Below are 24553 nucleotides of genomic sequence, written 5' to 3'. Positions count from 1 at the left end.
GACAGAGAGAGAGAGACAGAGAGAGAGAGACAGAGAGAGAGACAGAGAGAGAGACAGAGAGAGAGAGACAGATAGACAGAGAGAGAGAGACAGAGAGAGAGACAGAGAGACACAGAGAGAGAGACAGAGACAGAGACACAGAGACAGACAGAGACAGAGACAGAGACAGAGAGACAGAGACAGAGACAGACAGAGACAGAGACAGAAAGAGACAGAGAGAGACAGAGAGACAGAGAGAGAGCTCCCACCTTTATTTTCCTTCTTTTAAATTTTAGAGCTTTATGTTTTTATTGGCCTGCCTACCGTTCTCATTAATCCTCTTAGACAGATTAATTATAAGACCACCTAATACACGAACCCTATTCACTTTCCTTTACACAGGATCGTGCTGTCCCTTCAGTTGACAAAGATAAAAATAAAACTTTATCTGACAGCTGAAAGTTTCCCAAACACTGAGTCTGTGGCAGAGCAGACATAACTGACAGCAACTGATACTGTCCCTGCTAGCACTAGCCCAGCTGTCCCCGTAGACTGCGGCACAGTGACATTCAGCAGCTGGCTCAGGGAGTGAGAGCTTAGCAGTGTGGCTGGAGCCAGTATTCTTACTCTTGTCAGAACCTAACGTGGTAGATCTCTGGAGAGAACTTGCTGGGGGAACAGGGTACTGCTGTCGCGTCCATAAGGGTGCCAGGTAGCAGAAGAGTAAGAAACACTGGTTCCCACTTCTGGACTGTGTGGTTCTCATGCCTACTGAATGCTCCCCAATGCGATTCTTTAGTCTTCGACTTCCTTAATGTTCTAACCTTCTTGATCTTTTGACTGTCCACCTCCTCCTACTACTCCACACACCTTAGTACTTTGTTCTTACAGGATACTTAAGAGAGCTGAAGAAGGATTAAGTACTAAGCACCATGGTGGAAGTGTTTGGCTAGGGGCTTGCGGGGAGGGGTGGGGGGAATGCTCATGGTCGCTGAAGCATTTAGGGCAATTAACCTCACATGTTTGACCAAAAAAATTGTGTGAAATCAAGTGTGAATGGTGATTGAATAAAAGCTAAAATTTTAAACAATTTCAGAATGTATGCATTCATATATCCATATGCTTTTCAGTTTTCTGTAATTTTAAAAAATTTCCTAGGACATTTAGAATTCTTTGTTTATTCTTTCACCTTTCACTCTTGTAGAAAGAAATATTTTTCTTCCATGACACGCCATCCTCCTCTTGTACACTCTCAACACTCTTCCTTTGCCATTATCATTTCACCAACATCCCTTTTACCTCATTCCAACGAGCCCCCTACCCCCTTGGCCACTTTTCCTAGAAATAAACTCAGTATTCATAATGTAAATAATAAAAACAATGTGTGTGAACACATGCACATGTGTGCTACATGTGTTTATGTGGTGTGTGTGTTTGTGTGTGTGTGTGTGTGTGTGTGTGTGACAGAGAGGATGTGTATAATGTGTATGCATTTGAGATGGGGGTGTCTTATTATGTAGCCCAGGCTAGCCTCAAACTCTAGATCCTCCTATCTCAACCTGTGCCACCACACCCAGTTAGACCTTTATCTTTTTTGTAAAATTATGGCAAAACCAAATTTGTTTGTTTTTACACTTCTCAATACAGCTTCATGCTTTAGTAAACTACTTATTCAGGGCACTGCTCAAAGTATTCATCTGCTCCAAGGGGGAATCCATGTTTCAAAGTCTGCAATGATTGCTTGAAGGATGGGGGAAGGGTGCATGTGCCAAAGTGAGTATTTGACAATCAGAGGGCAACTTGCAGTGGTCAGTTCTGTCTTTCTACCTGGTGAGAGAGACCCAGAGATCAAACTCAGAGCATTAGACTTGGCGACAAGTGCCTTTACTCTCTGAGCCATCTTTCTGATTCTCTTGTATCCTATTTTATGTTTCTATTTAACCAAGAGTAATATCTGGTCCATTACAGTTGTTCTTTCCACTGAGCCTCACCTCCATTAACACTAGCCTATTTAACCAGATTAAATTTGTTTGCACAATTATGTATGTATGTGCATGACATGTATGTTTGTATGTATATTGCTACATATTCACATGTTACATATGAATATATGATATTCAATACTACTGATTCATTTTATATTAAATATAAGAGGCCTGTTAAAAGCCGGCAACTATTTCTACAATCTTTTTTTAAAGCTAAACTGACAAATTGGTTACTCAGCAAATAGATCATTTAGATCATTTGCTTAATTGGCTTTAAGAAAGTTAATTTTTAAAAGCAAATTAGCCGATTTTCTTACAATGCTTGCTTTCTTAAAGTGCCAAGCACTATACTTGGCATATATAAATTTTTAATAAGCTTTTGTTGAATTAATAAGCATCTTTATAACCCATTTTCTCTCTTTAAAGGGTACTTATTTGTATGATAAATAAACTCCTTGAGATAAGATCACACTAGTGAGAGTTTTAATCATGAATTACTAAAATAATTTGAGGGGGTAATGTGGCAATAAATAATTATAACTCGATGAAAATTTATGTCCTTTTGGGTCCAAATGCCTATGTGATCTATGACTGAAATTACATTCTTCAAATACTTAAAATTTTATTCTTAACATCTTCAAGCCTCTGTATTAGAACAAAGAACAGCCATATAGATGAAGGACAGAGAGTAGAAGTCCTGGACAGAAAGAAACGCTTGTAATTATAACACTTCATCTTTGACAAAGAGACAAAAAAAAAAAAAAAGCACACCTGAGAGAAGATAACCTTCTTCAGCAAATACTACTGGAAAAACTGTTTATCTATGTATAAAAGAAGGAAAATAGAGCCCTTTTTCACATTGTTCACCAAAATAAATGCAAATAGACCAAAGACATCAACATCAAAGCTGAAACTTTGAGAGAACTAGAAGAAATAGGGAATACACTACCAGATATAAGGTATGTATTTTCTAGGGGGATAAGGCTTTAATGGTCTCATAATTTACCATATGAACTGTGTAAATCACAGTTCCAACCAGTCAGGCTAGGTGTGGCCGCTGGATCAATAGCAGCAAAACTCTTATGGGATAACCAACTTCTCTTGAATTAGATTTAAGGCCTGCTCCATGGAAGGGAATATAAATTTGACACTATAAATCCAACCAAAAGCTCATGTCAGTGTGGTCAGAGGCCCTACAGGACAACTAACTCCTATTTTTTAGCTAAATTGATATGCACAGACCTGCAGATTATATGTTTATGCTTATATACAGAGACAAATGCTAATCTCAGTCTTACTCAGAGATGTTTCTCTGTGCTGTGAATGGTAGTGAGTGCAGACTGCTGGCTGCTTGAAAAGCTTAGAGTAATGAAGTGCAAATTTCTGGTTTCTTGTGTTCTGGTTGCTTTTTGTGGCCTCCACAGACATGGGCTGATTGGAGGAGCCTTAAGGTTGGTTTCTTCTGGATCTACTTGTCATTGCTGATTTGTGAATGGTGTGTGTGAGTCCTGCCATTGGTGATTCACATATGGTGTTTTAGAGTCCTGCCATTGCTAATTCATGAATTTATTTGCGAGTGGATCAGTCTACTACTGCTGATTCATGTGAATGGAACAAATATCCTGACAATGCAGATTGGATTTGCTCCAGAGAAATATTTCTAAACAGGTCTACATCTTCCCTTGCTCTATTACCCTTTGTTTTTCACTGTCTCTGGTGGGGAATGAGATAGAAGAGACATTAAAGCATTTAAGAACCCTTATTGAAAGTAGGTTTTGGGGGCTGGTGAGATGGCTCAGCAGGTAAGAGCACTGACTGTTCTTCCGAAGGTCGTGAGTTCAAATCCCAGCAACCACGTGGTAGCTCACAACCACCCATAATGAAATCTGATACCCTCTTCTGTGTATTCATTTATAATAATAAATAATTCTTTAAAAAAAGAAAATATGTTTTGAAAATCTAAGCCTACAGAATAAATATCACCTGAATGCTTAGCCCTAAATAGGGCATTTTTATCACCACCACACAAGGTTCAGGGAATACTGAGAAGCAAGATCACAAAGAATTTTGTCCAAGACCAGCTTCTACATCACAGGGTAAACTGAGGTGGAGTGTAGAGTTGGTCTCAGCATACTTTTCCCTGAGGGCCAGTAAAATACTTCCTGAGGGGATGACAAAAACAAAACAAAACCAAAAAACAAAAAAAAACCCAAAAACCAAAACCAAAACCAAAAACAAAAAAAAACCTCTCTGGGGGCTAAAGTAAAATTCCCTGGAATCCAGCAAGAACCTTTTTGAGGTCAGTGAAAGAGGGGGGAAGAGTCACGTCCTCAGGGTGCACATCTACTCACTAACAATTTTTTTATTAAATTATATCAGAGAGCTGAGGGCAAAAATGGGTACAAGAAATTAATCATCATTTTGAGTATCAGTCCAGCTTCAGCAAGAGTGTCTCACCAGCCAGTGTTGTGTGTGGGGCTGCCTTGATTCTTTTCCTTTGACCTTAAAACATCCCTGGCTTAAGTACTAAGGGTGGGCCTTTCTGAGCTTCAAATTGTTCCATAAGATTTTCTACATCAGAGTTCTACAAAAAAAAAAAAAAAAAAAAAAAAAAAAAAAAACAAAAAAAAACCAAAAAAAAACTCTTAGCCTACCTTTACTAACAATCTACATCTCTAAATTCTTTCTAAGGGGTAGTGGTCATGTGGTCATTGCTATCAATCTCTAAGTCCTTTCTGAGGGTAGTGACTGAATCATTAATCTGCTCCAGCAGCAATGCTTGAAGAAGATCAATCACTGTTATGGTAAGTGCCAATGAGATTGTCCACAGAGGGTCTAGAAGCCCTCTGAGAGTTTTCATACAACTCATAGATTATGAAGGATGTGATGTGAGGGCAGTGAGCATAGCAAAACTCTACAACAGTCCTCAGGGCATGGCCTTTTCCCGTTGAGGTTGTGCTAGCCCACAGGCCACATTTTTTGAGTTCTAAAGCTGTTTGCTATCCCTCTCACAAGGACCTTGGCAGAATTTAAGAGCAAGACAATAGGGAAAAGGGTTGGGAAATATATTTACATAAAATGGTGTAGCCATTTCAAGCATTATCTCACAGAAGTTGTGGTTGCCTACCCTGGGTTTGCACAAACCTGTGCCTGTTCACAAAACATGCACTGACCTGGTAGGGGATCATGGACGCTACCCCTACTGATGAACTACTTCAAGGTGATGGATTCTGAGAGAGGGTCAGTCATTGTCTTTAATTGAGCACCAAAGGAGGAGCCCACCAGTCTCCAAAACATACTCTCAATCTCTTGGCCATATAGACAGTCTGATTAAGTTAGTGGGTCAGTGTCCTGCCTGCAAGATGTGCTGGGGCAATCGTGGCTCAGAGCTTGTGACAGTGGCCAATCAATGACTGGTCTAACTTGAGGCTGAAGACATGAGAGGGAACCCATGCTTAACACTGCCTACATGGCCAAGATCTAGAAGCTGGATGGCTCAGAGACATAGGATAGAACCAAACATGACAAACAACAACAACAACAACAAACAAACAAAAACAAAAAAAAAACTCAATGAAATTATTCCTAAAGGCATTCTGTTATGCTCATAGATTGGAACCTAGTTCAATTTTCATCAGAGAAGCTTCTTAAAACAGCTGGTAGGAGCAGATACAGAGACCCACAGACAAACATAAGGCAGAAGAGGGGGAGGAAGCAGGAGGCATCCCAGAGGGTTCAGGGACACCATGAGAACACAGCCTGAAGAATTAACTTAGTGGGGCTCACAGAGACCGAAGCAGCAATTATGGAACATGTATGGATAGTGGCCTCTGCATATATGTTATGGTTTTGTAGCTGGGTGTTCATGTAAGACTCTTAGCAGTGGGAACTGGGGGCTGCCTCTGACTTTCTTGCCTGCTTTTGGAACCCTTTTCCACATACTGGGTTGCCTCATTCAGCTTGATATGAGAGTTTAGACTTAGTCTTATTGCATTGTGTTATGTCATATTCAGTTGATCTCACAGGAGGCCTGCTCTTTTCTGAAGGGCTATGGAGGAGAAGTGGATCTGGCAGAGAGGGGAGATAGGGGGATTGGAAGGAGGGAAAAGAAGGGAGACTGTTGTTGGGATTCATTGTATGAGAGAAGAATAAAGAAAAAGAAAAAATAATAACAAAAATGCATGCATGTGGGGATGGGGCCTGTAAGAAATAGGGGTGAGGATTACAGGGGTAGAGGCATAGAAGAGAGGGTTGAAGGCAAGACCAAATATAGCTCATACATACTAAGCATAGTACACACATGCAAAGAACAAATTCAATTAAAAAAAAACAATTATGATTCTTGACCTCCTGTAGAAACCTTGTGTGTATTATAGGGCTGAGGCATTAAGCATTATTTTCCAGTTCCCAGAAACCACTGTTCTCTGTTTCCATGACTTTGTCCATGTGCATGTGAGAGATTTGTAGTGTTTTCCCTTTTGTGTCTCATGTATTTAACTTGACAAAAAAAAAAAAAACAACTTTCCTGCTTTATTTATTTACAAATGACAGTGTTTCTTACTTTTGGAAAGCTTAATAGTGTCCTTTTATATATACATCCTACATTTTCCAGCAATATAGCTTACCGTTAATTTCAAATTGGCTATGAGGCATGATTCTTTTGGATAGGTACCCAAGAGTGAAGTTGCTGGGCCACGTGTCAGCTTTGCTTTTAGTTTTCAAGGAACCTCCGTACTGTTGTTGCTATTGTTTTGTTTTTCTGAGGCAGAGTTTGGCTTTGAGCTTGTGGAACTTCTTCCATCTCAGCCTCCCTACTGCTAGGACTGCAGGCACACAATGCTGCTCTTCATATGGTCTTCCACAATGGCTGCACCAATTTGGGGTGCTTCCAATAGTGCCACTTTCTTTTTCACTTTCTCATTGGCCTTTCTTTTAGATACCAGCAATCCTAAGAAGTGTGAGATCATTTATCATTGTGTTCTTAACTTGTACTTCTCTGATCTTTAAAAAAAAATTCATATATATTGACATAGATAACTCTCAGGGAATTAGATTTCCTTGACTCAAACAGAATGAGTTAAATGGGAGGCAAAAAAGTAGAGATGGCATGTATAGAACACCCAGTTAGAATTCTTGCTTTCTCTTTATGGGGATAGAAATAAGGTTGTTCTTGGTGGGTATCGGTGATCAAGACACAGCATATATAGAAGAGATCTGATACCCAGTAACCTGGGCTGAAGCAACTTCTGATGGAAGGTAGAGGGGAGGTAGAGGGGAACTACAAGAAGAAATTAACATAAAAACTTAGAGATGTTCTGGGTTCTAGAGTACAGCTAGAGGGAAGGTTTGCGTTTGGGTCCACATCTGTTTTTCAGAGAAGCCAGCACATTTGGTGATAGGTTGTTGCTCTGCTCATGAATGAATGTTGCTGTTTACAGACCATGAGACATTGTGGTGAATGCTGGGAAGCTTGTTGGTGAGTGAGGAAATAGACACTTGAAAAGTGCACTAGTCTTAGGCAAGGGAAAAGAAACGTTCTTTTGAGATTGTGACTATTCATTTTTTTTTTCAAATCACATTAGGAGATTGAAATACTATTGTTAGACTGTTCAGGTCTCTTAAAGAAATATACAGGGCCAAGGCAATCGATACTGTCCTAGTTTGCATCTCCGTTAATGTGATCAACCACTCTGGTGAAAGGCAACTAGGGGAGGAAAGCTTTACTTAGTTTGCAATTTATAGTCCATTATTAAAGAGATTAATTCAGAAACCACTGAACAATGTTGCTTCCCCGGAATGTGTTTCCTGGCTTGCTGAGCTTGCTTTCTTACGCAACTCGGGACAAGCTGCCCTGGGAGGCACTATCCCCAGTGGGCCGGCCCCTCCTACTCCCACTCGGATCAGTAGTTAAGAACATACTTCATAGATACCCCCACAGGCCAATCTCAAGAAGGCATTTTTTTTTTTTTTTTTTTTTTTTGAGACAGGGTTTCTCTGTATAGCTCTGGCTGTCCTGGAACTCACTATGTAGACCAGGCTGGCCTCGAACTCAGAAATCTGCCTGCCTCTGCCTCCCAAGTGCTGGGATTAAAGGCGTGCGGCACCACTGCCCAGCTCATGAAGGCAATTTTACAGTTGAGATTTCCTTTTCTTGTAGTTTGTGTCAAGTTGACGCAAACTCACCAGCAAAGTTGACCCACCGTAAACTCTCATACACAAACATATTGCTAATAGTTAGCCATACTTTTTTCTTACTTGTTTATCCCCCATAACTCATGTTAAAATCAAAATATAAAACACAGTTTGATTCTTTAAAAATCTGACATCCAGGATCCACTTATGATATTTTTGGCTCCAACAGTGTGGATATAGCCCCATCTCTATGCTTCTGCCATACCCAGCACAGTTTATCTCATATGCTCAGGCCAGATCACCTGATGTTGTCCTTGGTGGTCATTCCAGAGTGCTGACATATCCATATGTTGGGGTCTCCATCACAAATGAAGTTTTACCCTCACGGACCCTTTCCTGGCCCCTTCCAGGACTTTGATGCTGGTATATGGTGCTAACCGTTAGCTTCTCTCCATGGTCTCTCCAAAACAGTAGATTCCATGTTTCCCAAAGCAGTACCATGGGAAAGACTCTTAGCCATTATGAAGTTTGGTTGCTAGTTTGAGATGCAGTCTTGAGTCACTTTGGACCTCTCTGTGGTGGCTGTGAGTAAATACTTTCCAGAAGATTTTGCCTCAATGATGCTGGTCTCTTTTTAATTGCAGCTGGTTTTTCATACCCAGCTAAATAATAGTATTTATTGTCTTGGTAAATCAAAGGTTTCATTTTACTGGTGCTGATATCTTATTAATCACAGATGATTATCCAGTTCTAGCTGATCAGAAACAACAGATTCTTAATTCAAGTTCTTACACAAAAGCTAAAATGTGGTACATTTACACAATGGAGTACTACTCAGCTATTAAAAACAATGAATTTATGAAATTCTTAGGGAAATGGATGGATCTGGAGAATATCATCCTGAGTGAAGTAACCCAATAACAAAAGAACACATATGGTATGCACCACTGATAAGTGGATATTAGCCCAGAAGCTTGGGAACAAAATATCCATGGAAGGAGTTCCAGAGACAAAGTGTGGAGCAGAGACTGAAGGAAGGACAATTCAGAGACTGCTCCACCTGGGAATCCTTCCCATATTCAATCACAACCCAGACACTATTGTGGATGCCAGCAAGTGCTGGCTGACAGGAGCCTGATATAGCTGTCTCCTGAGAGGGTCTGCCATTGCCAGACTAACACAGAAGTAGAGGCTCACAGTCATCCATTGGACTGAGCACAGGATCCCCAGTGAAGAAGCTAAAGGACCCAAGGAGCTGAAGGGCTTACAGCCCCTTAGGAGAAACAACTATATGAACTAACTAGTATCCTCAGAGCTCCCTGGGGCTAAACCACCAACACCTGGTGGGACTCATGGCTCCAGCTGCATATGTAGCAGAAGATGGCCTAGTCGGTCATCAATGGGAAGAAAGACCCTTGGTCATGTGAAGGCTCTATGCCCCAGTGTAGGGGAATGCCAGGGCCAGGAAGCTTGAGGGGGTGGGTTGGTGAGCAGGGGGAGTGGGGAGGGAATAGGGGAGACCGGGAAAGGGAATATCAAATGTAAATAAAGAAAATATCTAATAAAAACAAAGCTCCTGTTAGAAATTTTGAGCGACTCTCAAACCTCTCCCTAAATTCAGGTCAGCCCTTCATTGTCTGGTTTGCTTTCAACATTATTAACTTCCAAGCTTCCACAGAACTTGGAACACTAGCTACTTTTCCAGCTTAAAGTTCCAAGTTCCTTCTACAAAACTGTCCCTGAAACCAACGTGGTGAAGCCTGTCACAGCAGGATCCCATTCTTCAACACCAATTTCTGTCTTGGTTTGTTTTCTATTGCTGTGCTAAACACCACGAACAAAAGCAATTTGGGGATGAAAGGGTTTGCTTGGCTTATGTATCCTGACCACAGTACACCATAGAGGGAAGTCAGGGCAAGAAGTCAAGCAGGGGCAGAGACAAGAACCATGGAGGAAAGATGTTCCCTGGTTTGCTTCCAGAGTCGTATTCAGCTGCTTTTCTTGTACTTCCTGGCAGTAGTGTGGTGGCAGTCTGGGCCTTTTCAATCAGTGGTCAGGAAAAGTTCCCACATACATGCCCACAAGCCAATCTGTTGGTGATAATTCTTCAATTGAAATTTCTTTCCAAGTACCTTTAGTTTCTGACAGGTTGACAAAAACTACTCAGAACACTTAACCAAAATTTGATATGCTTTGAATATAAAATGTCTCCCACCGGCCCATGTACTGAATGCTTTGTTTCTCTTTTGGGAGGTGTGAGAAAATTCTGAATGGGGAGCCTTGCTGGAGGACATGAGTCCCTGCTCTTTTCTGTTTGATATGAGGTAAAAGGCCTTCTCTACAGGTTTCTGCCATCGGAATGTTCTGCGTGTGCAAGGCCAAGCCACCATGAGTAGAATCCTCTGACACCACGGCAAGCACCACATGGAAACCGATGCTGGTGACCCTCAGAATGCATCATTTCAAAAACAGAACTTAGAAAGACTGTGACATGTTCTTCAACAAAGTTCTGATAATCAGATGCCTACACAGAATGAGTCTGGAGCAGTCATGTTTAAGTTGTCAAATGGGGACTGTGTGTGACTAGAAAGAAATGAAGTAGGCATGGAAGTTCTAAGGCTAAGCCATGGACTCTGCTCAAGCGAATTTCTTGAAGCTCTGTAAACATACTATAAAAATAAAATCTGTACTGAAGTCTGTACTAAGTCACTACAAAGTGGCAGAAATGGAGGGGGAGCAGAAAATGCAGCAGATAAATGTGTCATTTTCACTAAATGTGCTTTATGTGTGTGTGTAAAACCTGCCTTTATGGGTGGGTTAAATATGAAAGTCAAACTTTAAGCTTAGAAATGCTTTATGATAACTGAATGTTGGAGTATATATGCTAGGGTCTTAGCCATGGCTCTGACTTTGTATTACCTTTTCTAAGGGGCACACCCATGACCTCAGACTTCATTATTCTGTGAATTTCCCTAGCCAAAAACTGAGATATGGGATTGATAGCTAATGTCCAATGGAACTCTTACGGAACTAAAGAAGCCCTTAAACCTATTAATGGTAGAAACAACTCTCCCACGTTGTTAGTATCTTGGCCACAGTGTATCTCCACCAAACTGAACACTCTAAATCATACGGTGTACAACAGTATGTAAGTCATCTGCATAGCAACCAAGCTATGGCTCTATGGGCATTTCTGTAAACTCTATTTTGTGACTCTGCTCTTATCAAAGCCCAACTTTCATATAGGTAACTGTCTAGAAAATATAATTTTTGAAGACTATGTCTCCAACAACAACAAAATTAGGGCAACAGAAAATCACTGATTATCACTTAATTCTGGTGATTCTAGGCACAGTGCTAGAAACAGGTAAAGGGTTTCTCTTTACAAAAGAACAGAAGAAAAATATATAGGTATTCCTTTTTTGGGAACAATAAAAACATTTTTATTTCATTTGTTAGGACTCTCTTGGGCTTTGGATGCAGCTAAGCAGTAAGACTTACCCAGCATGCATGAGGTCACACGTTTATCCCCTGCACTACAATAAATGTGTGAGTTACTGAACTAAAATTTATTCCCCTGTCCTGTTATATATAAATCAGTGAAATCAAACTATTTTGGGAATTGCATATGCTATTTAAATCAACTTCCTGAATTATGGAATTGCCTTCTGAAAATGATCGCAGCCGGACATCTACACCTTAGGATAGCAGCCTCTTATTTAGTATCAGCACATTCTGACGTTCTCACATTAAGTTTTAATCCAACAACACTTTCATCTTCAACAAGCTGGTTGGCTCTATATTGGAATTGGACCCAGTAAAATGTGATACTCAGCTCAATTAAAGTGAGTCGCAGGGAAGATAAAAGTGCAGGTGCCAGGGGCCCCCTTGTGGCTGATAAGTAGAGTAATTATGGGTACATATTGAATATAATTACCATAAATTTATTCTTATTTTTCTTGCTGTTGATTCAGTTAAAAGACAATTTTAAGAATTCTCTGTTGAGTACTGAAAACAGGAAGACAAATGGGATACAGGCCAAGCCATAGAGGAGTTAAGAGGGTAAAAAGGACTAAATTTCATCCTTCCTTGTTAAGTACTATAGAGTGACATTAATTCTGGGAACCAAATTTGAATCCTTCGAAAGCATGCACCTATAAATGAACTCTCCCTCCCTAAGGACATCATTATTTATTTATTTATTTATTTATTTATTTATTTTTGTGAATTTCACAGCAGCTAATACTATCTAGAAACTTCTGACAAGTATGTGATATTTTTCACACACAAGTGTAGTTAATTCACTATTTACACACTAGAAAACACATAATTATATTATTTATAAATTTCTAGGTAAGCTAACATAAATCCATAAGCTCTTACTATCCTATCAGTATTCAAGTCTATTAAACTATCCAAATAGTGAAACCAAGGCAAGAGTCATTCTTATCTGCTAACCAGTATCTTATGGTTAGAACCTGAATGATTTGATTATATGTAACATAGTTTCTCATTCAATGTCTGTTCAATGGTTTCTGCTCAATAGTAGAAAATATGTAGGATTTTATGAAGTCTAACACAAGCTAGGCTTCTGCAAGGATTAGACATGTGCAGGTATAAGTGTTACACACACACACACCCCGGATCAATTCCAACACCAGCTATTGAGCAGCTGTCACAGTTCTCTCGTGTTGGGTGGAACTTTCTATCAAGTTATGTAAAGTCCTATATCCAGTTACCAACCAGTCCCTGGCTTGGCACTGCTTAACCAAATGATACACTTGTAATGCCTAAAGTGATTATATAAATGATTTAGTTGGGTCTTCTTTCTCACTATAAAAGAAGATACAGAGATGATTATATTGGCCCAGTGCAGGCATGGAACAAGTGTATTACATTTCCAACACTGAGTGTGAAAGGGTGGAAAGGTTTCAGTGTATTTCTACTTTACATAAATCAATGAGAGCCAAAAGTGTTCACAAAGTTGATTTATTTACAAATACCAGTGAGTCTAGATTCAATCTACAAGACATTTATAAGATGCCAAAGAGAAAGGTGGTAGGGGAGTCTTAGCATTGTTTTAAATCTAGGCTGTTATGGGCCCCAGAGGTGGCACACACCTGTCTTCCCAGCACTTGGGAGGTAGAGGTAGGAGGATCAGGTATTCAAGGCTTACCTAGGCTACATAGCAAGTACAGAGAAAGCCTGGACTACATGTGACCCTGTCTCAAAACAAACCGCAAAAAAAGAAAACATTAAAAACAACCTTCAAAAACCAAATCTATGCTCTTACCTTAAATTTCTACAAAGCATTTTCAACTTGGCTATTTTTCTCGTTGTCAAGGAATTTCCAAATGACATTTTTTTAACTCTTTTGGGATATTAAAATAACATCTTTATAAGCCTTTTTCAGTTTGTCTCTATGTACAGAATTATGAAGAACTACCCCTTATTTTTAATATTTTCTGTGTACCACATAAGACTTCTTTTTATAATTGGTAACAAAATGAAAATTCCTATCAATATTTTAGAACACTATGAAACTGAAACAAAATATTACTTTGGGCAAGATCTTTTTGTGTACATATCTCAAGACCCAAATATATAGTTATGTAAATGACTCTATGACACTTAAACTCATGACACTAAGTGTGGACAATGAACCCTTTTCTCAACTGTACCTATTTATTAGGACTTTATCATGTGTTCCTGTAGGCCTCACTCAGTTCATTCATTGCCTTACCCATTCTTTCAGAAATGAGAATTGTACAATGAATTTGTTCCCTCCCCTCCAGATGGACTAACATCCCTGTACTCCCAGCTCTCAGGACTCATGCTCAAAGCCAGTGTGAGTTTGAGGCCAGCTGACCAACACAGGGACAGCCTATCTCAAAAATCCAAAAAGAAATCAATAACAAAGAATTTAAATCATGGGACTGTCAGAACATTTAAAAACTCAAGCTGAACTCTGAAGGGAAAGTAGTAATACGAGGACTTAAAGGGCTTCCTAGATGTTACGATTTTGAAAGGTACTAAGGGGTGAACAATTTAATATACTGAGGGATTCTGTAGACTGCAGATAAATACATGCTAGATTTAGAGGGGCCTAGCTAGTATGCTGAGTTTGAATTTCATCCAGTATTGAAACATTTCAAGTTGGGGAATAAATGATTAGACTTAAATTTCATAAGGCCACACAGGCAGGAAAACGGTGAGGAAGAGAGTGGAGGCACAGAAGAGTCACTGCAATCACTTGGGCTTAGGAGGACCAGAAATGATAATCCAAGTTGATAGCTGGTTCTCACAGTGGTCCTCAGTCAGTTGGCAGCAGTAACACAAAACTAAGGGTGTTTCAGAAGTAATCTTGTTTCCCTCCGACCTTCAAAAATAAGCATTAATATTCATCTTGAGTCATTTGTGTCTGAGAGACCCCATGAATAAGTAATAAAGCACGGTTAGTTAATAGAGGAGAATCTTACTATTTAAAGTATGGTCATTTAAAGGTGTTTGTGAACTATCCAAGGAAGTAGACACTGGTGGGCATATGGGCAGTGAGGCTAGAATTAGATCTGGCTTTGAGAATGTTCAGCATATTATTTGAAGCATGATCAGACTCACCTCCTGGGATTCAACCAGGGAAAACATATTGTTAATCAGAGGACTCAGGAGAAAGTCCAACAAAACATTACTCAAAAGTTACATACAGCAAAAATACTCCACAAAAAACCAGAAAGGACTTCCAATGGTAGGAAGCAGTGTGAGGAGGGGGATGCAAAGTTCCAAGTGGAAGGATGGTCAACATAATCACTCTGCGTCAAAGGTCACATTAACAGACAAGAGTCCATTAGATCTGGTAATCCTGATTGATGCCAAAGTAAAGCTAATTGATAGAGATTGTTTCCCATTATAGTTCTTTCTTGACCTCAGTATATGGGGATGCAATTTAGAGATTCTGCTTTCAAAGTTCAGATGAGTAGAAAGTGTGGTGTGCAGCCAGCTTGCAAATGTTCTGTCTTCACTAGATGGTAATTTCTTTGAAGCATAAGGAAGGCACATACAGATTAAGTAAGACCCAGTCCTAACACTCAGAATTTGTAACAAAGAAATAGACAACCTACAGTACAAAGATGGAGCATCACAGTTATCAAATGTGAGGAATCAAAAGAGGAACAAATCATTTGTAGACAACCCAGAAAGGTGTCTCAGACACAGAGAATCACACATATAAATACTGGATTATAGTAATTGCTGGCATTTTTCTCTCAACATTTCTAGGCAATCAGTAATAAACAGAGTCCCATTTATACCAAAATAAAAAAAAATTGAAACTCATTCATGAGATATTTATTAAAATAACACATTTAGGGAAAAAAAATCAATACAATGTATACATCATTACTGAAAACTGTATACCATCATACAAAAAAGGACTTTATTTTGGGAAATCAATTTCTAATTATGGCAAGTTTTACTTTCAGAAATAAATCCACAGACCAACACATTCTAATTCACCCTTAAAGACTGGCATGCTGAGCAAGGAATGTTCTTATTCTTTGTAGGAGTTCCTTCTTTACACTGTCAGGTACCAGGGCTGAAACAAAAATTAAACATCAATGTAAGAAGACTCCAATGATCACGTGTGAATTTGACTTGTTGTCTTATTAAAAACTACTAATACAAGGATTTCACAGAACTCTCATGGTTGAATTAAAAAATAAAAAGATAAAAATATCAGACTTAACATCTAATACCTAAACACATAGCTCCTCAAGCCTGGGGAAATTCTTTAAACTGGATATATACAAGTCCATTTGAAAATGCAAAGACACACTGATAAATCTGACTTTGACCAGACTGATAGGTCGCCTTGGGATAAGCTGACTGCAAAAGCATCAACAGAGCCAGAATCTTCTTTAAAGATTTATTTATGTTATGCATATGACTACACTGTTGCTCTCCTCAGACACACCAGAAAAGGTATCTGATCCTATTATAGATGGTTGTGAGCCACCATGTGGTTGTTGGAAATTGAACTCAGCACCTCTGAAGATCAGTCAGTGCTCTTAGATGGCTCTGAGCCATTTTTTCCAGCCTGGAGTGGGAAAGAATTTTTATTATATTGGGAGCCCAGGGGTAGGGGCTTAAGGGCCATAGCCAGCCTGCTTGAGGTGGTAGCTAAATGAATCTATATATGCATACAAAAATTCATGAAACTTTTCTTTAAAACAGAGGCTATTATTTTGAGGTAGGGAGAAGCATATGAGAAGGTTAAGAGGGAAGCATGGCAAAGGCAGAAATCTTGTAATTATATTGTCAAAAAAGGGTCAACTGGTATCCAGTAAGTGGATACCAATGGGCAAGGTGCAAGATAAAAACGTTCAAAGAGAAACAGGATGTCTAAACAATGTTAACAAATTAAAGAAAAAGAAACCAGAAAAAACTAGCTTAAAGTATAAACTCATAAAATGAACAAATATTTTTCCAGAGCTGTACTTGAAAAAAATTTTTTTTTCAGTTTTGAGGGGGCTTTATAATTCATTCTCAACAGGAATTCATATGCTGTAGTGATCTTCACACATTTACTTTATATTTGAATGATTTTGACTGAAAGACATCCTATAATTCATCTACTTTAGATGCTTTCACTTCTAAGTCTTAAATATGTATCACTGTGAATTACCAAATTCTTAATTAGACAATCAAGAATATAGTTTTATGTATTTTTAATAAGGGAAAAAGAGAGTAGTAAGACAATGATTCATGCCTGGAATGTTGAATTATTAATATTTAGGTGGAATCAGGCCATATTTAATAAAGTTTATAAATGCTAGCTTTAGGTGTCCCTAAAATCTCATGTCAAAACTGATCTGCCTCACCAATCATCAACCTAAGACTGTAAGTGCCCACTTATACCTATCATCTCATTTGTTACTCAGGAGTGCTATACCAGCCCTCCAGGCAACTGTGCTCTTCAACGTCCTCCACAGGAACAACTCCTCCAGGATTTTGGAAAGGATTTTTTTTCCTACAAAAAGCCGTTTCCTGACAGTTTGTGCTCCTTACCTCTGCCTTTTGGAGTGATTTCAGCCACCAAGTCATCAACAGTAACGTGTTCTAGTCCTTTTTCTTTAATTACCTCTTATGCAAAAGCAAAAAACAAATCATATCATTTAAAATCATTATCTGTAAGAAAGATTTTCATAGAGGAAGGGTTAAAATCATGTTTTTAGACTATAGACTGGTCTTTAAATAAAAAGAGGAAACTTCTTTTTTTTTAATGAAAATTTATAGCTTCATGAACATATTAATCTCAGATTATAGACAGTCTATTTATACTTCAGCTAAATAACTTAAGCAAACAAAGAGCTGTAATATTAGGGTATATTAGAATTGGATAGTGCCAAATCCATCTTCTATAAAAAGCTGGGACTGAACAGAGTTTACTATAAATACATTACCCTTAAATGTATCAAGGAAACAAAATGTATTATTTGAATCTACTTTATAACTTTATGGCCAAAGTTAGATGTAGCGCTTCTGTGCTCATTTCTCTTCTTTAGACTGGACCAAAGGGAATGATGAGGGAATACAATCAACATTTCTGGAACCCTGCTAGCTGCTTTACAACTTTAAATATCTATAAAAACTCCTTGGTCAGAGGTGAGACAACTGAGGGATAAAGATTACTCATCTGTACATGGTGGAAAGCCAACTGCAGTCTTACAGGTTTGCAGGATTTCAGTTTTCCTTTTATTAACACATCTCTATGCTTTCTTATAGTTAATACAGACTTAATCTATCATTTTTACTTGTAGCAAACATTGTAATATAAAGACAACTCATTAAAAATATCCAGAATTTCACTATACAAAAAGTTGAGCCAGAAAAGGGGTTTATTTTAGTAAAAAGCATGTGCAATATCGACAAAATCTACCAAAAAAAGGTAAAAAAAAAAGCCCTTTAATTGCACATTTGCTACAGTAAATTTAATTCCCTGACAACATTGTTACAAATGACAGTTACATTTATCAACCACCAAATGTTCATTGTATTAAGGACAATCATATCAGGATTACTAACATCACTTAAAAATAAAGGAGTACATAATTTGATCTTAGAGGATATTCAGAACTCATGCTTCACTTTTGCAAAATACATGAAAAATTCCTAAAAATTCAGGAGTTAAGTCTAAGGATATCACTTCGAAGAAAACTCTTACCATAGTACTCAATTTCCACTTGCTTAAAATGGAGCTTGAGGACTTACACTGTAGGATATGAACTATACTGTCTTATAATGGCTCCCTGACCAACCCAGTTCAAAGCAACAGAAGCAGCTTATCTAAGTGAAAGTGATTACCTTTACAGTGTGCCTTCAACTGATCCTTCCAGCCGCACTCAATTAATTTAGCTCTCAGCAACTCTTTGAGGCTGTTTAAAGGAAAATGTTTTCCAATTAATAGAAGCAATATACTTTAGATAGGAATGTTTGAAGCAATGTACTAGTACAAACTGTTCAACTAAAAACTCCCTGCTTTCTGTCCCCACTTTAATTACGGTCTAATCCTGAGTCATTACTTAGTTTTTTGATGTTACAAAAGCCAAAATTCATCCTCACTTATCTTCAGGTTCCAATCCATTCACTAACTACAGTCTTAAGCTGCCCCATCTCCATACTGCAGCAATGACAAAACTACTGTAATTTAATTAGCAGGATTTTCTTTTCTCTTCATTCTGAAAATGCTGTACCAATTAGTGACACCAAGAAAATATTCTGCTACCCCTTTGCCATACCTATTTGTGTAAACTAAAAGTCCTTAACTGAAATTACTTCTCAGTTTAAATGTGTCCCACCTTAAACAAACCAGATTTGCTTTCCTTGCAAATCTCTACTCTTTCACTATCTCTTTCAGAGATACATTATGTGATATGGTTACCTCGATACCTATTAGGCCTTTCAATTTCAAGAGCCAAAACCCAACTTTATATTCTTTCCCACTCTCTCCTCCTCAAAACGACAATCTCATTCTTCTGGTTTGTTGGGTTATGATTTGCAAATATCCTTTATCTTGCTACATTTCTAATCCATGAGTAAATCTTCCAGTTTCGGTTTTAAAATGCTTGCCTAGAATTCATGTTTCTCTGCCAAGAGTACCCTAGTTCCAGCCACCATCTTTCCTTGTCTGCCCTTAGACCTAACTTGCATCCACTCCCCGCCTCTTCCCTAAAGCATAACATTCTCTTCAAAATCTTCCAGTGCCTTCCCAGTTTACCCAGAATAAGTTCTGAGACAAATAAACTCTGCCTTCTCCTCAGCTATGCTACTCCATCTCCTCTCCCTCTCCCTACTTTTCTCCTTAGATAGAACATTCATGCAAGTTTATGCTAAAACTGTGGCTACTGGAGCCCCCATTCTGTCATATTCCTCTGATGTCTTACCAGATACTTTCCCTTTTCTGTTTAAAACATCATCCTCCTTGCATATCCCATACTTTATTTTTTTCCATGGCACTCTGAATCACCATGTGACATATTACACAATTATAACGTGTTTCCTGTCATTAAAATGTAAGTGCCATGAAATTAGACTTTACTATGTGTATCCTGGGCACCCGACAGGCACTGCATGAATAACAGAAAAGACCGTCATTCTCTAAGTACATACTATCAACACTATTAGCGCACATCCCAGCACAGCATATGATATCTCTTTCTTCACATGGAGGTCTGTTTCTCCTTTGTTCTCCCTTCCATTTTGGTTTTTACCTTCATCCCATCATCTAACTAATTTTTCTACCATCTATCTTGGTCTCTTCAAATCTACATTCACTTTGATAGAATAGTATCTCTACAATGAAAATGTAACCTAGTCACTTCCTTTCCAAAGATCCTTACTAATTCCCATTATCCAAAGATAAAGACACAAACACATGCTTTTGCAAATAATGCACTCAGTTTTCTGCTCTGTAACAGAAAAACAAGCAAACACTATTGTGTCACTCTCCCTATATAACTCTGGACAAGGCTCTTGTAATGTGAAATATGACCTGAGCAAGGCTGAGCATAACTTGCCTATTACCTAATCAAGATGGTAATCAAGTGAGGCTCTTTGCTGAGATAGGTACTCTGAGCTGGTGGAATGTAAATTTGGAACTGCTAATCTCTGCCACCTGTGGGTAGGGCCTGTTTGAGAATAAAGACAACAAAGACGAAAGCAGAGCTGAGAGAGGAAAAGATACATCTTGCAACAATATCTAAGAGCCTGGACTCAATGATGAAAAAAAGCACCTCCAAATCTTAGATGGGCTTAAATAGTTCCATTGGTCAAAACAGTTCTGAAATTCAGTATGTTTTCAATGGACAGAATTCTCACACAACAATCCATACTTCTGTATACTGCTCCATCCACAAGCTTTCCCACTTTCTCTAAATTCTGAGCTCCTGAGCACTTATCAGGTACTAAAGCTCCGGCTGCATATTCTGTAGCCTAGACCATCCTTTCCCTTTTTGACCTTGGAAACTGCTGATTTTTTTCCCACCCTAGGTGAAATTCTTTTATTATTGAAATTTACCCAACCACCTCCAGGCAAAATGGAAGAGACTCTTCTTTTCCTGACATTCCTTTGCACACTTGATCACCCTGCTCTGAGAGCCTTTCTATGTTTGTTTCTCATCCCTTTCTTTAAACATTTGCTCCTTAAATTAGGTTTGAGCATAGCATTATACAGTGGGGATACAAAGGCACTTCTGTCACGGAGTGTGGGTCATACTGAAGACCATAAGCTAATGGAGTAGATAGTGGATAAAAGAGCTGGAATTTGAAGACACATAACTGAATATTAAAATAAGAGGAACAAGAAAGTTCTTGAGAAAATAGTAACAACACATGCTGCTCCAGAGTTAAGAGCCTGAGGTAATTAAACGTAGTTCTATATTAAAACCTGGGTAATATTCTCCAGCTGTAGTTTGTGTCTATGCTGTCTCTTCTGCACTTTGTTAAAAATGCTTTGAGTGTCATTGATTGCTTATCTTTGTATATGAATCTTCCAAATCTTGTAATGCTGATTCAAACTATTATAGATGTTAAGAATAGAAACTCTGATAATCTTTACATTTCTATAATTTTTTTGAGATTTGTTTTGGCCCCTGACACTTGAAATTCCTCCAATATAATTATTAAAGATGGTAAAACCTAGTTTATTGATACAATTTATTACTCACCGTTCTCTTTCTCCAGTTTCTATTAACTTTTGGTTAATCGCTGCTCTCATCTGCGCATCTTTGTTCATCTTGCTAACCTGGACATCAACATGCATTTTGAGATACATAATATTTAGAAAAGTTGTTTCCTTCTAAGTCCTCTCTAGACAATCATCCTAACACATTGAACATTGTAATAAGGAAAGGATGATAATTTCAAGTACCTTATATGGTATTATTATTCTTAGTATTATTTTCTGTATCCCAATTCCCTTCCCTCATAAGCTCTTTGATTTTTTTTTTTTGTTTTTGTTTTCTTTAGGGAATAACTACTATTTAATACCATTAAGCACTTATATACCTAAAAATGAGCATATTTAACCCCCAAATTTGCTCTAATGACACAATTCCATTTTACAGATGAGAACACTGAGGCACAGCGACATAATGTGAAGTCAGGTACTTGAAGCCCCACCTTATTTAATTGTACATTAATGTCTGACTACTGTTCATTTCTGCATCTTGGCTACATTCAATTTTTGGGAAAGCCATAGTATGCACACTAATAAAAGATACCATTATGAAAAATGAAATAAGACTATGCTCTTTACTCAATAAAATTAACGGAGAATTACAACTGCTACCCTAGCTGTGGGTTTCTGTGACCACAAATTTCTTTGACTTTTACTGAAGGGTAAGAAAACGAATTTCAAACTAGTCTTTGAGAATTTCTTAATTTTCAATAAAAACAGCCAACCAATGCCAAAATCGGTGTAGGAAAAAAAAAAGAGCAAGGTTAACTTTTGAGCACATTTTTTGCCGTTTAAAAGTTTAAGATAAAGTCAGGTTTAAGTTAATGTTTTCCTACTTCATGTCACTAACTTGAGTCTACTTTTCTAATTTCCCATCTTGTCTGTATGGGAACTCAGACTACAAAGAATTTTCAGAATTGGACTGCATAAGAAGCAGGTAAACGGAGGGTTAATAACTAGGCAACGCTTTACTTCTGTAGTTGGGGCTTAACATTTCCAAAATAACTGCAAAAGTTTAGACAGTGCCATACCAAGAACAGCAAAACTTCGTCTCGTCTTGGCCCCTAAAATCACGGATAGTGACCTTGGGCAAGTCACTTAATTCCTAAAGGCCTCAGTTTTCTCACTGGTAAAACAAGGGTGCTAGGGAATCCCTCCCAGTTCTGACATTCTTTAGGAAAATGAAACACGGCGGAGACAGCTGGAGAGGCGGGAGGGGAGGAGCCAGAAAACAAAGCGAGGACTGGCTCCAGGCCAACTCCAGCAGCACGCCCTGTCGGAGAGCCCTACAGGCCCGCGAGCGCGGGTCGGGGAAGCTAACGAAAGACAGCACATCGAAAGGAGCCTGGGCTGGGCCCGGGTCCCGGCCCTGAGGACCACGGGCATAGCTCACCACCATCACCGCGGGCGAGGGCCGTCCCTTCCCAGCGACGAAATGACCCTTGCGCTGACGACCGTTACCTACCACACTCTTCGGCTGCCCGGACTTAGACCCTCAGTAGCTCGGGCACCTAAGCACACAGAAAGCTAGACCACGCATTTCCGGGGCGGGATCTGGCCACCCTGCCTATAATGTGAGAATTCAACTAGCGCGGGCCGCCTTCTGGTCGCTCAGCCCTCTGGGTAGGGAAGTCCAGAATCTGTCAGCTGGCGTGCGTTCTGTTTACAGAAAACTACATTTCCCAGCATGGAACAGAACCAGATTTCTCATGGACACTACATTTCCCAGAAGAGACGTGGCGCCGCAGAGTCCTCTGGGATGGGAACCACGCCGCTTCCAAGCCTCAGTTCCAGGAGTGAAGCGCGGACCTTTCAACAAGAGCTTTATTGATTCTCTTGCTGGGATCCGGGAACGCGATGGAGGCGGCCAATTGCTCTCTGCGGGTGAAAAGACCTCTGCTGGATCCCCGCTTCGAGGGCTACAAGCTGTCTCTCGAGCCGCTGCCCTGCTACCAGCTGGAGCTAGATGCAGGTGGGATCGGCAGCACCCTCTCGCACCCGGTTCCTTCTCGTTTAGGCTGCCTTTGGCGCGACCCTCTGTCACTCCGGCTAGCCAGTCACCTCCTGCCAGTCTGCACCTTGAGCGGGTGTCCACGCGGGCACCCGAGGACGCCCCCCTTTCTTTCCGCGCCTTAGCCACAGGACTGTGGGCTGGCCTAGGCATCCGCAGCCCAGGTTCAGAGGTTCTCCGCCCATACATCTCTGGCCCCTGCTCTGAAGGCTTAGGTTGTCCTTCCTTCCCAAACCACCTTTTGTAAACGTGTTCGCTGAGAAGCCACACCTCCTTGGAAAATCCCCAACTCCCTTTTTCCTTCTGACGCAGAATCATTTCTAGGGAGAGAAAATTTTCCACATTCAGTTAGCAGTTTCAAGTACTCAGGTCCTGAACCACGTTACAATTTATTGAGGGAAAGTGGTTTAGTGCGCATACTATTGCTTACTGCTTATTTATTTGTAACTTCCTAGAGGCTATTCTTCTTACAACGTTAGGAATTGTAGTTTTGTTAGGGAAAGTGTCCAGGGATTTGTGTTTTTAAATATATGCCTATGCAGATTCTTATTTTGATATACGTTTTCTGTAGGTTGCACTTTGAGAAATAGTGATCTAGAGGTCTTAGTGGACGTTTGAGTGTCAAGTGTTGCCTACGTTATCTCTCTATGTATCTTTTTTATAGCTACAAGGGAGTTTATCCTTGACTGTCCTGGCACTTGCTTTGTAGCCCAGGCATGAGTACCTAACAAATCATAATCCATTCACTAATAAACATCTAATTATAGTATGGGCAAGTAGTGATAGGAATGTGAGCAAATGTAATTAATGGTCTAACTGAGTATGTTTTCTCAACTTGTTCGGAGACTCGGGAAAACTTCCCGGAGGAGTTGATGACTGGAGTTGAGTTGTGAAGGATAGGCAGGTAGCTATTGGTTGGTATAAGAGGAGAAGAGCTGCCTTCTTTTTCTTCTTTCTCTTGTGGTTTCTTTGTTGCTTTTGTTTCTGTGTCAATAAATGATCCCGCCATGTTTAGTTAGCCAATTGATTGGAAACAAAATATAAAGAAAGGAAACCTGATGGCTCAAAACCCAGCAGGTCCTCCTCACTGCTCATTCGTGCAGCTTTGCTCAGTTAGTTTGGCAGAGGCAGTTCTAGTCATCTTGATTCGACCGTCTAGATCATTTGCCAGACGATCTTGACTTGAATCTTCCATATGGCTGGTCACCCTTCAAC

The 24553-nt window shown here is 39.4% G+C and overlaps 2 protein-coding genes and 1 long non-coding RNA gene across 5 annotated transcripts in view; 2 read left to right on the top strand and 1 right to left on the bottom strand.

Moving 5' to 3' along the window:
* Positions 1-9821: 9821 nt before the first annotated feature.
* LOC116082457 lies at positions 9822-10797 on the top strand. The gene is made up of 2 exons (XR_004115318.1): positions 9822-9900; positions 10441-10797. It is a non-coding gene; the product is annotated as an uncharacterized LOC116082457 (long non-coding RNA).
* Positions 10798-13069: 2272 nt separating this feature from the next.
* Eny2 (ENY2 transcription and export complex 2 subunit) lies at positions 13070-22958 on the bottom strand. 2 transcript variants are annotated; one of them, XM_031358066.1, is made up of 5 exons: positions 22793-22958; positions 21317-21393; positions 18456-18526; positions 17160-17234; positions 13070-15687 (listed from the first exon to the last, which is right to left on the bottom strand). In XM_031358066.1, the coding sequence occupies exons 2-5, from the start codon at positions 21382-21384 to the stop codon at positions 15611-15613; spliced, it is 291 nt and encodes a 96-aa protein (XP_031213926.1). In that variant the 5' UTR covers positions 21385-21393; positions 22793-22958; the 3' UTR covers positions 13070-15610. The 2 variants fall into 2 exon arrangements, with proteins under 2 accessions (XP_031213926.1, XP_031213925.1); XM_031358065.1 differs by having other exon boundaries at positions 22721-22867.
* Positions 22635-24553, top strand: part of Nudcd1 (NudC domain containing 1) — a 55490-nt gene continuing 53571 nt past the window's right edge. For both annotated transcript variants that reach the window (XM_031358064.1, XM_031358063.1), the window contains exon 1: positions 22635-23299. In XM_031358064.1, coding sequence (XP_031213924.1) covers positions 23185-23299 — 115 coding nt within the window. In that variant the 5' untranslated portion in view covers positions 22635-23184. The remainder of the gene's footprint in view (positions 23300-24553) is intronic.

The sequence above is a fragment of the Mastomys coucha genome, unplaced genomic scaffold (genome assembly GCF_008632895.1).
Source record: "Mastomys coucha isolate ucsf_1 unplaced genomic scaffold, UCSF_Mcou_1 pScaffold7, whole genome shotgun sequence".
NCBI classification, from domain to species: Eukaryota; Metazoa; Chordata; class Mammalia; order Rodentia; family Muridae; genus Mastomys; species Mastomys coucha.
The sequence above is the reverse complement of the archived record's forward strand: the minus strand, read 5'-3'. Positions and strand labels throughout refer to the sequence as shown.

Bases quoted from the DNA above. Each gene is read 5' to 3' on its own strand.
- Eny2 (XM_031358065.1), bottom strand. The intron at 17,235-18,455 runs GTAATCACTTTC...CTTTTGCATAAG, and splicing joins GTTGAAGGCACACTGTAAAG to AGGTAATTAAAGAAAAAGGA. The intron at 15,688-17,159 runs GTAAGGAGCACA...TTTTTGTTTCAG, and splicing joins AATCACTCCAAAAGGCAGAG to CCCTGGTACCTGACAGTGTA.